The sequence below is a fragment of the Typopeltis vanoorti genome, chromosome 4 (genome assembly GCF_054136105.1).
Source record: "Typopeltis vanoorti isolate ZY-2024b chromosome 4, IOZ_Tvanoo_1.0, whole genome shotgun sequence".
NCBI lineage: Eukaryota > Metazoa > Arthropoda > Arachnida > Uropygi > Thelyphonidae > Typopeltis > Typopeltis vanoorti.
Genome location: NC_143552.1, coordinates 7830272 through 7848717, shown reverse-complemented (window position 1 = coordinate 7848717; position 18446 = coordinate 7830272). Strand labels below are relative to the sequence as shown.

Below are 18446 nucleotides of genomic sequence, written 5' to 3'. Positions count from 1 at the left end.
AGCTAAACAAAAGTCATGGGAAGACTTTGGTAAGAACATCGAAAATAAATATCAAGAAGGTGGCAAGATATTCTGGAAGTTGTTGAAGAAGCTCAGAAATGGAGGAAAGAGTGCTGTAAAAAACTAGAGATGATAAAGGTGACATGAAAACTGGAGAAAAAGATATCCTTGAAGTATGGAGTAATTACTTTGAAAAATTGCAAAATGAAACAGTGAGAGCACAGAGGTCAAAAAACACTGACAATCATGCAATCAGAAATACATATCCATACTTGAAGTAGAAAAAGCCATCAAAAGCCTAAAATGCAGAAAGGCTGGAGTAGATGATATTCGACCAGAAATGCTGAAGTATGGTGGTATGAAAGTCTCACAGAGGCCGAACTGCATAGTTCAGAAGGCCTAGACAGAAGGACAAATTCCAGATAATTGGAGTAGAGATCTCATAGTACATGTATAAAAAGGGAAATAAAACTGCGAGAATTACAGCAGTATTTCTCTACTGAGTGTTCCTAGTAAGATTTATGCAAGTATACTTGAGAAATATTTGAGAAGAAGTGTAGAAAGGAAGCTTGGTGAAGAACAAGCTGGATTCATGCCAAATAGAGGCTGTCAGGATCAGATTTCACTTTATGAAAAATATATGAAAAATCACGGGAATATAACACAGATCTGTATTTAAGTTTTGTAGTTCTGGAAAAGTCATATGACAAGGTGTCAAGAGAAGCTATTTAAAACGCTACAGTTGTATGGAGTCAGTGGGGCATTTTATCGGGCAATACTTAGTCTTTATTTGAGTTGTACTCAGCAGTTAGAACTGAAGGAAGTACAGAAAGATGGTTTAATATTAAATCTGGTGTGAGACAAGGATGTACATTATCCCCTCTGTTATTCATTATCTATATGGATCACATTATAAAGGAAAGTGGTACTAAACCTGATATCAAAATTGGAGATGTTAATCTCAGCTCTTTAATTTATGCAGAAGACGTTATACCCCTAAATAAATCCAGTACATATCTGCAAGATTCCCTGACTAAACTGAATAACTGTTGTAATAAATTTAGTATGAAAATCAGTGATAGTAAGTCAAAGACAATGAAAAGAGACAGAAACAGTGAAAATATCAACTGCATTGTGAATGGAGAACCTATAGAACAAGTAAAACATTTCAGCTACTTAGGCACCATTTTTAGTGAAGATGGTAAATTAAATATGGAAATAGACAATAGAATCTACAAAGCTCTTATGGTAGGAAGTCAACTGAATAAATTTATATGGAATAAGAGAGAAATTAGTCAAAACACTAAATTAGCTGTATACAAGGCAGTGTTCAAACCAATTTTAACTTATGGATCTGAGAGCTGGGTTTGAAGTAAAACACTTGACCAAAGACTAGAGACCATAGATATGACAGTCCTGAGAAAGATTAGGGACGTGAACAGATGGCATCAATGGCAATATCATATTAAAAATGATGATGTTAGGAAAGAACTTCACATGGTAGCATCCAGGAATTTGGTAGCAGAGCTAATCTCAGGTGACATGTCACTTAAACAGAATGGGAGAGGAAAGATTAGCAAAACCAGTGTTCTATGCCAGGAAGACCAAGATATAGGTGGAAGATAGAAATATAAGATCTGATCTTGACAGGTAACAGATTTGGAGGAAAATTGTAGATACAAAGTTAGTAATGATTTAATTTTTCATGTAGTACTATCATATCCTGTACACCCGTTGAGGGTATATATCAGGAATTTGATGATGACCACCTGAGATTAGTTCTGCTAAAACATTCCTGGATGCTAACACTGCCAAGTTCTTTCCTAATATCCTCATTTTTAATATGATATTACCATTGATGCCATTGTTCATGCCCCTAATCTTTCTCAGGACTCTCATATTATCTGCAGTCTCTAGTCTTTGGTCAAGTGTTTTATTTCTAACCTAGCTCTAAGATCCATAAGTTAAAATTGGTTTGAACACTGTCTTTGTATACAGTTAATATAGTGCTTTGACTAATTTCCTCTCTTATTCCATATAAATTTATTCACTTGACTTCCTACCATACCAGCTTTGTTGATTCTTTTGTCTATTTCCATATTTAATTTACCATCTTAGCATGCTAACAGTGCCAAGTTCTTTCCTAATATCCTCGTTTTTAATATGATATTACCATTGATGCCATTGTATCAATGGTAATACATATTAAAAGATTAGCAAAACAAGTGTTCTCTGCTAGGAAGACCAAGATACAGGTGTATTGATACGGTAAATAGTTCCTTTGAAGATAGAAATATAAGATCTGATAATGTTAGAGTTTTGACAGTTAGCAGACTGATTTGGAGGAAAATTGTAGACAGGAAGTTAGTAATGATGTATATTTTTCACGTAGTACTATCATAACTTGTACTCCCCTTGAGGGTACATGTCAGGAATTTGATGATGATGATGATTATCATTATTACCACTCACAATTTTATAATTTAAACTTATCTTTATCTTAAATTTACCTTTCCTTAGATATGAAGAGTCATCTTACATGTGTCATGCCTTGTGTTTCTAACTCAAAGCATATCTCCTTATCAGGAGTGTCAAGGAGGTCCCACTCTGACGTTACTCCTCGTGAATAATTTAACAAAGAGGACCCATTCTGATATTACTCCTCACGACCAGGTTAACATTAAATTTATTTGGTGTGACTGATTGGGATTCCTCCCATAGATGATATTTGGAATAATTGTTTGGAAATGTTTTTTTCATAGGAGGTTTCACTTAAGATGCTACCATTTCTTACTATTTTCATTGATTTATGGACATTTCCAAACTTTTTGGATAAAGAAAGGAGACATTCTGCCAACTTGGCATTTACCTGTTGAATGAATGATTAGAAAGAATGGTATGTTAACTGATTCAAATGTGTTTTTTTTATTTATTCTAATTAGTAGTTTAAGTAGTTTCTTGGCTTGAGTGCAACAGAACCCCATGAGGAAATAAAAGAGGTAATTCACAGTGAAAGAATTTTAGACTGTATGTTGAGCAGGTTCTCTCCCCCCCCCCCTCTCACCATGAAGCCACAAATAGTCACCCACTATCTATCAAGCAACAACTGCGCTTGGAAGTGACATGCACCTCACAGAGCAAGCTTAGTCCTATTCGCAAGCAGTGGAGATGGATACCTGCTGCAACATCACTAACACTTGCATGCACCTGAACTCATTAGTCAGATGATCCTGAATGGATATCCAGGATTGCTCCTCTTGCCTAAACAGTATATATATATATATATATATATATATATATATGAGGGTGCAATTCTAGCTTGCTTCCTCGTGGTGCACCCTGGATAACACTAAAGAGCTAGAGTGACTTGGCAACCAGACTATCTTCAAGATCTCCTGGTTATGGCACACATGAACTCAAAAAACACATGAATTAGCTCTCTTAAGATAAGATGTCTAGAAATATTGGACCTCTTGTCTGAATTTTCCAAATTAACGTTGAGGGTACATGTAGAGATGTAGAGCAAAATGTGAATACCTCTCAAAGATTTTATATGACAACAATGTCGATGTTGTTCTTGTTCAAGAGACTCACTGTAAGGATGAGGACCAGATGCATCACAGGGTCAAATTCCTGGTTACATTATCATTGGAGCCACTTACCATCATGCAAATAGTCTTCCCACCTATGTGCATAGTACCCTAGAAGATTCCCACCTCATTACAACCAACATTGTCGGCAGCATGCATCTGATAACAACCATGATAGGGAACATGACCATTAGCAACATGTATAAACCCCAAGTCCTCTTGTGGCCTCCACAAGTTGTACCAATGTACAACCACCCTGCAATGCATATAGGTGACTCAACAGTCACCACATGCAAAGGAAATATGCTTCCAACAATGAATGGGAGAGGCTTTGACTGAATGGGTAGAAATTTATAACATGCACCTAATTTTTGATGCAAAAGACAGGTCTTCCTTCAGCTCAGAACAGGGAGTACAACCCTGACCTCTACTTCGTCACTCAAGACAACAATGGACGACCGTTGCCTACATCGAGAAGAGTTCTCTCCAACTTTTTGCGAAGCCAACATAGACCAATTATATTAGAGGTAGGTCTGCATGTACCCCTTGTCAGATCCATCCAACATCCATGCTAGAACTTCCAGAAAGCCAACTGGTATACATTTGCTGCCTATCTTGACAAATATGTCCATTGGATTCCTCCAACAAGCAATAATTACAAGAGATTCATGGGAGCTGTTTTAGCTGTAGATAAGAAGACCATACCAAGAGGCTTCCACCAGGAATATATCCCAGGATGGGATGATAATAATAAAAACCTGTATCAAGAATAAAATAAAATATCATTATAAAGTGTGGCGACCCTGACATTGCAGATGCTCATTCACAGCCTTGACACCATCCCAAAAGAAATGGAGTGAGACAGTAGAAAGACTCGATTTTCAGCACTCCAATAGAAAAGCATGGAGCCTTCTAAGAAAACTAGGTAGTGGCACCCTGACTGTCCGGGAACAATCAGCTATTTCTCCTAAACAATATGCATAACATATTGTCAACACATCAAGATATACGATAATAGAACAAGATAATAACAAGAATACATAAGATAATAGAACAAGATAATAACAAGAATACATAAGATAATAGAACAAGTCCCAGTGGAACTGGATTCAGACATAAACGAAGCTGCTGTGATCAGGTTCTGTTATTCACCACACATATAGAGGCAGGCTACCAACAATGCCTGAAAACAGCTGTAGCTTTTGTAGACCTTACTACAGCTTATGATACAGTCCAGAAGCAAGCCGCAATCTGCAAGGTACTCTGTGCAGTCCCATGCAGAACAATATCAAAACTAATTGATAACATGCTAAGCAACCGCCTCTTCCAAGTGTGTATGGACAAGAACAAAAGTAAACAAATACTGGATAATGGATTACCACAAGGGTCAATTCTGGCTCCCCCTCCTTTTTAACTTATGCATCGCAGATTTTCCTAATACAGCCTCCAAGAAGTTTTGCTATGTTGATGACATTGCTCTAGTCGCCAGACACACCAACTTTACTACAATGGAAGATATACTAACAAATGATCTTGCAGTCCTAGATGAATACTTCTGCATATGGAGATTATGCCCAAATTCTAGTCAAACAGAAGTTCCATGCTTCCACCTGAACAATAACTAACCATGCTAACAAAGAACTGATGGTCTACTTCAACTGCAAAACAGATTCCCGAATTCTGGGATAGATTCAAAGTGAATCTATCCCAGATTCACTTTGGACAGAACTCTATCTTTTAAACCACATCTCATTAACACAGCATCCAAGCTAAAAACACAAAATAATATACTGCAAAAACTATGGGGAACAACTTGGGATGCTTAAGCAACAATGCTTTGCTGTACTGCTCTTGATTTTGTTTACTCTGCAGCTGAATACTGCTCAGTCATATGGCTGAACAGTGTCCATGTGTACTTGGTTGATGCTCATCTTAACACCACTATGTGCCTTATTTCTGGAACTGTGAAATCAACCCCAACCTACTGGCTCCCAGTGCTAAGCAACATCCCACCTCCACACATTCGCAGATCCAACTTTCTTCTACACGAATACAGCAAAATCATGGAAATCCAAGATCTCCCAATCCATGAAGACATACCACCCCTAGAAATAAATAGGCTAAAGTCAAGGCACCTTCCAATCTTAACAGCAAATAATCTTGCGGAGACAAGTTTTACCATGAAGGAGAAGTGGAAAGAGTCCTGGTGTAACACTTCAACAGGGGACTTCCATGAATTAGTGGATCCAACACAGATGCCTTTGGGTTATGACCTACCTCGGAAAACTTGGTCTACCCTTAAGAGAATCCACATCAATCATAGCAGATGTGCAGACCACCTTTACAAATACGTGTGGACAGACTTATGTGTTCGTCGAACATGTTGTTTATTATTTTAAAGGTATAATAGAACACAGAAACTAAGTAAATAATTAATTTATTAACTAGATGCTGATATTTCGCTGGTATTATAACCAGCATCTTCAGAGCACAAAAACACTGTTTGTCACAATACGCGAGACTAAAACAACATGGTGTACTTCAACAAAACTGTAGCAGCAACACAAAGACTAGAGTCCTGATTTTGGCGCCCTCTATCTGAAAAAAAAAAAAAAAAAAAAAAAAAAAAAAAAAAAAAACGCTATCATATATTACTAGAGTCCTAGAAAAGTGCTAGTTTTTTCTTAATATGACTGTCTCCCAGATCTTCGGCAAGTTAATACAGCCATATTTGTTGAGATTTGGAGTGTGTTTTAGGGCTTCTGTCGCCTCTAAGAACAATCTCTCTGATTTATATGGGTTTCTGTGTAGTACTTTTGTGTCCTTCCAGTTGATCCTGTGTGCAGGGGTATCCAGAGCATGGTCTGCTAGGCCCGACTTCCCATAATGAAATTTCCGGACGTATCGTTTATGTTCGCTGATGCGGATATTCACAGTTCTTCCTGTTTGACCGTAGTAGGCTTGATTGCATGAGCAGGGTACTTGGTAGACTCCTGGATGTGATAAAGGAGGAATGCTGTCCTTGGGTGAGCGGATGAGGGTGGCTAATTTGCTACATGGTCTGAATGTAGTGCGTAGTTTATGTTTATTGAGAATTCTTGAGATCTTTTCGGATGTGCCTTTAATGTAAGGGATGGTGACTGTTTTGTTGTAGTTCTCTATGGTGGATGGTGGGAGGGGTTTCTTAGGAGTGTTTAGTATTTTGTTTATTTTTTGTGGATTGTAGCCGTTGGCCAAGAAGGTGTGGCGTAAGTGAGTCAGTTCAGCAGTAAGAGCCTTGTCATTTGAACAGATTGCTCTCGCTCTATGGGTTAACGTTTTTAATATGCCATATTGTTGAGAAGGATGATGGTGTGATTGTTTGTGTAAGTATCTGCCTGTATGTGTGGGTTTTCTGAAAACTGAAAATGATAAGGAACCATCTGGGAGACGTGTGATGAGTGTATCCAGGAAGGGCAGACAGTTGTTGGCTTCCAGTTCCATAGTAAAGTGGATTTTTGGATGTTGGCTATTTAAATGTGCTAAGAATGTTTTCAATGTCTCAGGGCCATGTGGCCAAATAGCAAGCACATCATCAACATAGCGTAGCCAAAGTGTTGGTTTGAGAGTGGCTGTATTGATTGCTTGTTTTTCCAGGTGTTCTATGTAAAAGTTGGCTAGGGGGGGAGAAAGGGGGGAGCCCATGGCTGTCCCATCAATTTGTTTGTATATTTTCCCTTTCCATGTGAAATATCCTGCATGTATTGTGAATTTGAATAGTTCAAATATATCAGGGGGGAAGTGTGACTTCAGTAGATTGAGGGTTTCTATTAGTGGTACATTTGTGAATAGTGAAGTGATGTCAAAGCTTACTATTAAGTCTGAGCTTTTTAGGGTGAGGTGTTGTAAGATGCTTTTTAGGTGTGCTGAATTTTTGATAAAGGAGGGAGAATTGTTAGTGAGAGTGGCTAGTAGCTTCGCTAAATGTCTAGCTAGTTTGTATGTGGGACTATTTATACTGTCCACAATTGGGCGTAGGGGGTGTGCCAGGTTTGTGAATTTTTGGTGATCCATTCGCTGGTTATAATACCAGCGAAATATCAGCATCTAGTTAATAAATTAATTATTTACTTAGTTTCTGTGTTCTATTATACCGTTAAAATAATAAACAACACCTTTACAAATGGGGCATGATTGCCTCACCCATACCCAGGTGCAACTGTGGATCATCCCGCTAGACAATTAATCATATTACAGTAGAATGTGGCAATGTGCACACAATGGAAACCTGTTGGACTTCATCCATGCTACACCAAGTGCAGTTGACTGGATGATCAACTTAGATATACAATTGTGGTGTACTCTTGAGTGTCTCTTTTATGACTGTATCATGCATTACTATAGTACATATGTCTATTATTATGTTTATTTATATTAAGGATTAATGTAATGTAACTTTCATGTGTGAGCCATATGCTAAATAAATAAGTATACATATACACCATGAGGATTCCTTTTCCTTTAAGGCATCAAAAGAGTCTCTCAGCAAATACAGTGAAATGGTACTGAATTCAAGTGATGGTGTTTTGGAGAATAGGAAAGTAAAATAAGACTCAGAAGAAGTAGGAAAAATCTGGGAAGAAAGATAAGAAAAAGAGGAAGAGTGAAAAGTAACTGGCACCATTACTGAAAAGTCTTCCCAAACAATAAAGAACAGGAGACCCATAATGAACAAACAGGATGGTAAGGTAGAGAATATGATAAACTAGAAGATACACATGGTGCAATAATGAATAAATATAATTAATGTTTAAATTTTTAAGACATATATGGCATTCAAGTACAAGTTAGCAACAGGAGAGTAACTTGTTCTGTTAGCGACAGTAGTTGAAATATATTCCGGCCTGGTTGGTCGAGTGGTTAGCATATCCGTTCTACAGCCTGCAGGTTTGAATCCCACGAAAGCATGCAATAATGGGCAAGTGATTACAATATTTCACCACAAAAATGCTATGCGGCAACGAACTAATAAGATTGAAAGAATCTACAAGAATGTAAAAGAGGGCGAGATCATTTGCATTTTAGCAATGGTTAAAATTTTGAACAAAACTAGAAAAAGGCTCATATAGAAATGGACCAGATTCATTACAGAGGTCAGTTTGGATTTCTTAATGGCAATATAGTTTTAGTAACCTGGTTGCACTTTATAACAAAATAATAAGGGAAATTATACACACAGAAATTTTTCCTGACTTTGCTAAGAACTGACAGTAACTACATGACAAGTTAAACATTTATTTAAGTTGCATCAAAAGTATTATTATTATTATTATTATTAAACAAGACCTCATGGAGTCAAAGACTCATCTAGGAGGTCCTTTATCTCACACACATCTCATCATACCACGTCTTAAACACATTCAAACTCCTTGCAGACACCACACTCTCAGGCAAGGCATTCCAATCACTCACAACTCTGCACGAAAAAAACCTGCCTCTCACTACCCTACTCACACCCTCTTTATACAGTTTCCAGGGATGACCTCTGGTTCTCCCCTGATCTCCCACTATTCTCTGTAGAACTTCTCCACCATTGATCCTATAACAACCCCTTACCAACTTGTAGGCCTCTATCATATCTCCCCTCTTCCTTCTCTCCACTAGACTCTGCAAATTACATCTTTTCAATCTTTCCTTATACTCGACATTCCAGAGGTCAGAAACTACCTTAGTCAGTCGCCTTTGGACCCTTTCCAACATCTCTTCATCCTTCTGAAAACCAGGTGAACAAATCTGAGTACAATAGTCCATGTGTGGCCTAATCAAAGCCTTATACAATGGAACAAGAATCTCCCTACTTCTACACGTCAGTGTCTTCCGCATCATTCCCAGAAGTCTTTGTGTTGTCTTCACAATTTTGGTGATGTGTCCCCTAAATTTTAGATCCTTATCCACTATCACCCCCAGATCTCTTATTTCCTCTACTTCCAACAATATATTCTCACCAAGCATAAATTCTGCATCCCATCTTTGTTTTCCAAATTTTAAAACCTTACATTTTGCAACATTGAACTCACATCCCCATTTGCTTGCCCAATCACTCAATTTATTCAAGTCTTCTTGCAAGGCCACAACATCTTCACTACTCTTTATGGTTCGTCCCAACTTTGCATCATCTGCAAACAACTGAATAACTCCATCCAAATCTTCGCCAATATCATTAATATACAAGTTAAATAGTAATGGCCCTAAAACAGATCCCTGAGGCACTCCACTAGTGACTTTCCTTTTCCTGGATATTGCACCCCCATACACAACTTGTTGATACCTATCAGATAGCCAGTCTCCAATAAAATGCACTAATCTAATATCCAACCCCATCATTAGGTACTCTATCAAAAGCTTTTGCGAAATCCAAGTATATTACTGTGTATCCTTCTCCTCTGTACAAGGAAGCAGTCACTTTACTGTAATAAGTAAGTAGATTACTAAAACATGACCTCCCTTTAGCAAATCCATGCTGTCCATCAAAGATTATACCATTGTTGTCAACCCAACTCTGGATCCTAGTTCTCACAAGCTTCTCCAACAACTTAACTACAACACCTGACACACAGACAGGCCTATAGTTTGATGTTTGAATTCGATCACCTCCTTTATGAAGTGGCACAATCTTGCCCTCCTTCCACTCTTTAGGGACTTGACCAAGTGCAAGACTCGTATTAAAAAAATATGTCAAGGCAGGTGTCAACTCTCTGGCACATTCCTTCAGAATATGCGGTGATATATTATCAAGTCCCACAGCCTTATTTACATCTAGTTTACTCAACTCCCCAAACACCTCTTGCTCACTTACAGTCAGTCTCTCCTCCCCATCATCAACTGCTCTCAATCTCTCCATGAAGTCACATTCACAAGATTGAAAGATCTTTATGAACTATTCATTAAGTATCTCCACCACACATTCTGTAACAGCTGTCTTTATACCATTTCCTCCAATCAATGTCATCCTTCCATAATCATTCTTTGTTTTGCTGGCTACATATAGAAAGAACTCCCTAGGATTCTTTTTGGCTTCATTAGCTAACTGCTGTTCATACCTCTCTTTAGCTACTCTCACCAACCAAGTCACCCTCCTTGCCTGGTCTTTGTAGACCTCATGAAATTGGTTACTTCCACTTCTCTTATGCTGCCTCCACAATGCCCTTTTTCTCTGTATCGCATGCTTAATCTCTTGATTCATCCATCTCACACCTACCTTATTTAACCTTCTCACCCATGGTATACATTTAGACATTGCATCTACTAAATATTTTTTGAAAATCCCCCAAGCTGCACTGATCTCTTTTCTAGCTAACTCCTCATTCCATGCTACACCTGCAAGCTGTCTCCTGAGCTCTTCATAATCACCCCCCCCTTGTAGTTCCACATATACCCTTTTTTCACAGGGGTCCTTACACTGCTGGCACCCACCCAAGTAATCACCTCATGGTCACTTTCAACAATTGGTGGATGATTTGATACCTCATTGATAATTACATCCTCCGATGAGATGACCAAATCCAAGACCCTTAATCCTCGTGTGCCCTCTGTTACATACTGTCTGAGGTAGTTATTCCTCAAAAACTCAAGAAACTCATTTTCTTTACTTCCAGTTGCTTTCTCTTCATTCCAGTCTATATTGCCATAATTAAAATCACCCATAATGATCACCCTTTTCTTATTTGCTTGGCCTATTTGACTATACATTTCACTATCACCACCATCCACATTACCAGGTCTTTAACAACATCCCACCAAGTATTTGATTCTATTCACCTCTATCTCACACCATACTGCCTCAAAACCACTGGCCCCATTTCTCTCTTGCATCTCTACCTTGTATGGACATAACTCTTTCTCTATCATCAATAGCACTCCCCTCCCTTTTTACCCCTTCTATCCTCACGAAACACATCATACCGTTCCATCTCTGTCAGGATGTCATCCTCATCTAACCATGTCTCACTTATTCCGACAATCTCTGGGTGCACAGACGCAATTAGTGCAACCATTTCATCCACCTTGTTTCTTATACTTCTAGCATTGGTATACAAACACAACAACTCATTTCTGGATCTACAGCTAGTTCCACTGATACCACTCACTCGATGTGATCTCTCCATGCTGGACTGGGGCCATTTCCCTTTCTGCTTCTTCATTTTAGAACCCTTTGCAATTCCATCTGTTTCCTTTTGATCCCTAATCATCCCATTACTTTCCTGCCTACACCTGCTCTCACCTCCTCTTGGAGCATCCACCTTTCTCACGCTGTGTATCCCTGTCCACCCTGAGCCTCCCCATTTCCCTGATCCTCTTGCACACCCATTCTCTCATTTTCTATACTCATACCACTCACTTCCCCATTCATTTCCACTTCTTCAATCTCTCCTGTCTTACTCTCCTGCTCTTCCACATCACTCCCCTCTCGATCTGATTCATTCTCTCTATTCACTTCTCCACTTTCCAGCAGCAGTCTCTCCAAGCGACTCACACCATAACCATTCAAATGCAGTCCATCGCTCCCATACAGCTCACTTCGTCCCTCAAACTCATTCCACACATTAACAAACTGTACTCCCATCTCCTCACACATTTCAGCCAGAATATCATTCATAATCCTTGCTCTCCACCTCATTTCACCACAATCATACCTAGGCAACACACTGACTACCCTTCCTGTCACACTATTCTCTTTTATCTTTCCAAGCAGTCTCCTGACATTCATTTTGACATGCTCTTTGTTTTCTCTCAAATCATTTGTACCAATTAATACAATTAACTCTTTTGCTTGTTCCCACCTCATATTCAATGCCTCAATCACTCTACTCATTTTACCGCCTGGAAAACATACCTTGTGCATTTTATCCTCTAGCACACCTTTAATAATGGAGTTGCCATACAACGCCACTCGCTCATCTTTCGTTAACTCTTTCATGCCATCATGATTTATTTTAATAGTTTTGACCTGAATTCTCTTAATTTCATTCCGCATCCATTTCATTTCTTGCTTCATCCAATCCAATTCACCTTCCGAACCTCGCGACACATTCTCTCTATCATTAAATCTTTCTAACTTTCTAACTCTCGACCCCGTCTTCTCACTTTCCCTCTCATTCATCCTTCTTTGTTTCCGTACTTTCGGTCCAACATACGTCCAACTTTCACTATCATTCTTCTCACTTTCACTCTCACATATCTTTCTTTGTTTCCGTACTTTCGGACTAACATGCGTCCAACTTTCGCTATCATTCTTCTCACTTTTACTGTCATTCATCTTTCTTTGGTTCAGTACTTTCGTTCCAACATGCGTCCAACTTTCGCCATCATTCATTATTTTTTCGCTATCATTCATTCTTTCGATTTTTTTTACTTGCGATTTCTGCATCATGCCATTTCTACTTTCATTCGTTCTCTCAATTTCGTTTCTTTCCGCCTCACTTTCGTCCCTTTTAACATCCATTACGGTTGTCAAATCGCTCTTTTTCTTTTTTCCTGATTTTGTAACATTTTTTTGCCTGTCTTTCTCACCGTCCTTCTCTTTCAAACGTGCACTCGCAACACAATCGGTACTAGCACTTTCTGTCATCAATTTCATATTCGCATTCATCAATTCCTCGTTCAGGTCACATTTCGCCCACACCCTTCTTCCATCCGCACTAAACATCCACAAATCATTTATGTAATCAAAGTTATACATATAACAGACCTCACACTTAACGAAACGACTGAAATCTAAATTAAAATCATGGAATGACAATGCCGCCGCCATTTTTTTTTTTTTTCTCTCTCTCTGCAGGTTACTAGGTCTAATATTAACAATTTCGTATTTAGTTTAGGCAAGAAAAAACCCCACACTAATAATATCGGTAGCGTACAACGTTTACAGCCGCTCTTACTTAAACAATTACGCATATATACTTAATTATTCCTAGTAAAACTTATCTGAATCAGGAGCTCTTCAAAACACGTCCATAGCGCTTGACCCACTGCATATTTGCATATTGCCTAGTGCATTAGAGTGATTATATCAATGAGCTGTGTATGGAGGAGTGGCATCAAAGAGGAATAGGAGAAATAAGGGTTCCACAAGGTTCATTATCAGGTTATTATTATTCAACTTTATTGTTAATGAATGTAAGGAAACATTCAGTGGGGAGCAAATGATGCAAAGTTTGTTGGCAGGCTGACTGTTTAGATTATGCTGAAAAATAAAGTGTTCTCTGGCCAATCTGCATGTTATTAAGGATGCAAAACCCATATTTTATTATTATTATTATTGTACCCTTCATGGTGTTGGCAGACTCATAGTGGGAGGTTCATTCAACTGACAACATATTTATCATACAAAATTTTAAAATCCTTAACACTCCTTGCATTAACAACACATTTCGGTAATGCATTCCATTCACTGACAATTCTCCATGTAAAAATCTACTCCTCACACACCCCTCTTACATAACGTCCAGGAAAGATCTCTGGTTTTTCCCCTATTGCTTTCTACCCTTTTTATAATCTCATCTGGATTAATCTAAAAGAATTCTCTCCCTAACCTAAATGTCTCTATTATATCACCTCTTTTCCTCCTATCCACTAAACTCTGCAATTCACATTTCTTCAACCTCTCTCTCCAAAGCATTCCAAAGTTCTGATATTGTTTTATCAATCATCTCTGAACCCTCTCCAATGTTTCCACATCACACTGAAAACTAGGTGACCAGATTTGAGCACAATAGTTCAAGTGTGGTCTAACCAGTGCTTTATACAGTGACACAACAACTTCCTTATCCTTACATGTTAGAGTACTTCTTATCATAGTAGCATCTGAGAAAGAAAACTCTGCCACCTTTACATATGTGACTGATTAATTCACCTATAGTTTGACCGAAGCACTTAGTGACATTAAGTGGATATTTCAATATGCTGCCCAACTTTTCACCCTATTCAATTCCTCTTCCTGAAGTGACACTATGTCGGTATTCAGATTTTCCATGACTGAGAGAAAAATGGTTATACTTTTTTCTTGCTAATATCAAAAATAAGTGTAAGGTTTTAGATAATGAAATTCAGAGTTGACAGGTAATGTTTTCTGTTCGGTAATTATAGTACAGCAATTGGACATAACAATGGATCCTGGAGTAATGGTAAGGACCTTCAAGACATGCTATAAGCTTAGAAAGTGTACAAAAAGGATAACAAATATGATATTAAGAAAATAAAATTCTCTGAAGACAGACCAGGAGAATACAGTCTATAGAGTATAATAGTGACAAGAAGGAAGTGACATGTTTGTGATACAAAAGTTGATGAGCAGTACCAACTAGGTAGAACTCAGAGATTTTTCAGCAGAGAACAATGGACAATTATTAGAAGATGCATAAGGAAAGGAAAAGGGTTTGTTTGTTTTTTTTTCATGAAGAATGGTTGCAGCAGTGGTGGTGGTGATGTATAGTATTGCCTGAGAGTGGTGATAAAGAAACACAAATGAGTTTAAAGGTATGATATAAGAGACTTTGTAGTACCTCAACTGCATCTGCCATAAGGAGACTCTTCAATCCATAGGAAGTCCAATAATAACATGATTACTTTTTATTTGATATGAAAAAAACTTACCAGTTATTAGCCCACTCTATCATTGTTCCTGGCTGAAATAAAAAATAAATAGAAAAAAAAAATTGTGGGACATGTTTTTTTTTCACTAAAATTGACATAAACTATAGACAGACACAATATTATAACTTGTAACTATTATGATATACCACATTTTTCAAAATATAATAAAAGAAAGATTAATTTTATTTTTAAAGATGCATACGTTGAATCAAAACAAAATTCTAGAGAAAGAGAGAAGAAAGAAAAGGATTCAAGCATAATATACTTGCATATTTTAAATGTGTTTAAATTCTGCACACAGGCAAATTGGCCATAAGAACTTACACAATTTACATACAAAAAATACTATTGTTTGTGAACAGTGGATGGCATTGATGGTAATAGTGTTGTAGTATGTAATTGGAGAATTAAGTAGTGGGGAGATGGTGAGATATATGTAGTGGAGCAGAAAGTAGAGTGCCATCCTGCAATGAGTCCTTCGAAGTGTTATATTGCAATAATAATAATAATATGTGCAGCATGCAGTCACTAGAGTTTTGCTTTGAATCTCGGTAAGGGACATACATGGTAGTTGTTGTTTTTAGAAAAGATGTCACTGGGTAACTAGAACACCAGTGAGTAAATAGGCAAGCAGGGAAGGAGAGCTGAAAAGGTCTAATAAACTACTGAGTTAAGTTCTCTAAACTCGGAAAAGTTTTTATATACATCTTTAACTACTCTCCAAGGATGAAATGTGAAGTTAATAACTGAAGGACAATATAACATATCAAGTCTTCGTATATGAAAAACAAGTGATATATGTTCCAAGGCGCAATATAGAATCTGCAGTAAAGGTCCTTCTATTGGAGTTACATTTGGAACTGGTTAATTAATGTACTCCTGTTGTTTGAGTGATTACTGTTCATGCCTATTTCAGAAAACTGACAGTAAGATGCAGTAAGGAAACTTGCTCATTGAAAGATGATGTATGCAAGTATATTAGTTAAGTAAAGCTTTTTAATTTTGATTGTAAAATAAGGAATTTGAGAAATAAGGCATAATGAATGAATGAGTAAAAGGAAGAAAATAAAGTTCTCATATGACTAAGTGAAACTACAGAACGCCAAGCTGAATGTTATGTTCAGTTTGTTTTATAAAGTATTTAACATTATCTCTCAGAATTGTCTTTAACTGTTACTTAGAGAGTGAAAGATATACTTCATTGTTCGCTCAGTGAGAAATTCTTAAAATGGCCATTTAATTATTTGTATGTATTAAAATGTTAGACATATAGAATAGTAGAAATTAATTTACTAATTGTAGTTATACAGAGAAAAGGAATGTCAGATTTCCTTACAGAGAATTACAGTTTTTTATAATCTTAGAGTTATAAAAAAGTTATAACTCTATTGTATATATTTATTTATTTACAGTAGATACTTTATTATTTTTATAATTGAGCTTCATTCTTTAGAATACACAACAGCTTGATATGTGAAGGCAATGCACTATCACAGATACAAATCTGAAATATTCTAACCAACTAAAGCAAAATTATATATAATAAATTGTTATCTTACTCCACAACTGAATTTAATATAATAGGCTGGATATAGGTGGGAAATAACATAACTGGCGCAATCAGGTTTCAAATATAACAAATTGGTGCAGTCAACAGAATACTCAGTGCCAGCTCTAGGGGTGCTGGTGCCTCGATACAATTTTAAGTTGAGCACTCCTTATTTTTTTTTTAAAAAAAATGTAGCTAAAATGTAAAGGTTAAAAACTCAATACACGTATATTTTTATGTAAAACTGTGTACTTGGAAAAATACATATATTAACCACACAGCAATAATTGCAATACATACAGAAATGCACAAAGACTAGAATTACAGATACATAAGTTGCCAATTACTGGCTATGAGCTATTATAACAAGAGCTGCAGAGACTAGAAAAATTGCACAATGACAAGAATTTTTAATGGAAAAGGAAATGTAATAAAAAATTAAATGCTTTAAAAGTTTACTTTTCTTGATTTTATGGAAGCAAATTCATCCAAATTTTCACTAGTTTCTCACAGATATCACCTTCTTTCCTATGAAATACTAGATGTTAGTTATGTTTTAATTAGTTTCACTCTTGAAAATAATCGTTTGCCATTTGCTACTGAAACTAGAAATGTCAAAAATATTCAAAGAGAAAAAAAATTGTTAAATTAATAAAGATGTTTCTAAATCATTTGCATGATTTAGAATGCTTTCCAAATATTGCAATATTTTCAGCGGGTATAAACTGTTACTATCCTGTATGATGTCCTTTAGAATTTGTATTTCTTTATATAATTCAGTGGCACAAATATCCTTTTCTTCACAATCAGTCAGTGCAACTTATATATCATCACAATGTTTTCTTAAACTGTCCTCATCCATATTAGAAATTTCCATGAAACTGTATAAAAACTGAAATATGTTAAAGTGACTTGTCAAGAGATCAAACCTTTCAGTCAAAGAATTAATAATAGTGTGCACAACTGGAAGAAAAAATGTAACTTTAAAGTTATATTGTGAATCAACTGGTGCTTTGTCTGAACATTCCTAACAAAACAATCTTTTCTTACGTCTGCGTAATGTACTGCTTTTAAACTCAGGAGAAATTTCTAAATCTAATGCTAACTTTTCATCCGATCTAAATTCTTTAGTAAAGTCTTTACATTATTTATAATGTTTATAGATTCACTTAAATTTGTGCTTGGATTCTATAGCATTTTACTCACTACATTGATCCTGCACAAAATTTCATACCAGATTATAAGTGAACTCAAAAATTCATAATCTTTATTCAAAGCTAATGTTCTTGTTTCATATTTTGTATTATTGCTAATCTGAATATTATCATAAATTTCCACAAAAGAATCTAAAACTTCTCCAAAATTATATCTAAGCAAACGAAGAGTGTGAATCCTTGCTTCCCATCTAGTATATGATAATGTTTTAAGTGCAATTCCGGTGTACTTTTTTCAGTACATCCCATCCTTTACTCAAAGCACTAAAGAAACTATAAATTTCCTGTATAGTGCTAAAAAATCTCACTGTTTCAGTATTAACTTGAACAGCATCAGCGATCACCAAATTTAATATGTGTGCTGCAGATGGGATAAAGAGTGCTCAAGGGTTAATATTTGATATGTGTCTGGGAGCACCACTGTGATTTCCTCTGTTACGTCGTGGTTTTTCTTTAAATCTA

At 36.7% G+C, this 18446-nt stretch overlaps 1 protein-coding gene across 2 annotated transcripts in view; it reads right to left on the bottom strand.

Moving 5' to 3' along the window:
- Nucleotides 1–18446, bottom strand: part of LOC150107091 (protein NipSnap-like) — a 444486-nt gene that overhangs the window by 144471 nt on the left and 281569 nt on the right. For both annotated transcript variants that reach the window (XM_090390992.1, XM_090390993.1), the window contains one exon: nt 15222–15253. In XM_090390992.1, the coding sequence (XP_090247118.1) occupies nt 15222–15253 (32 nt within the window). The remainder of the gene's footprint in view (nt 1–15221; nt 15254–18446) is intronic.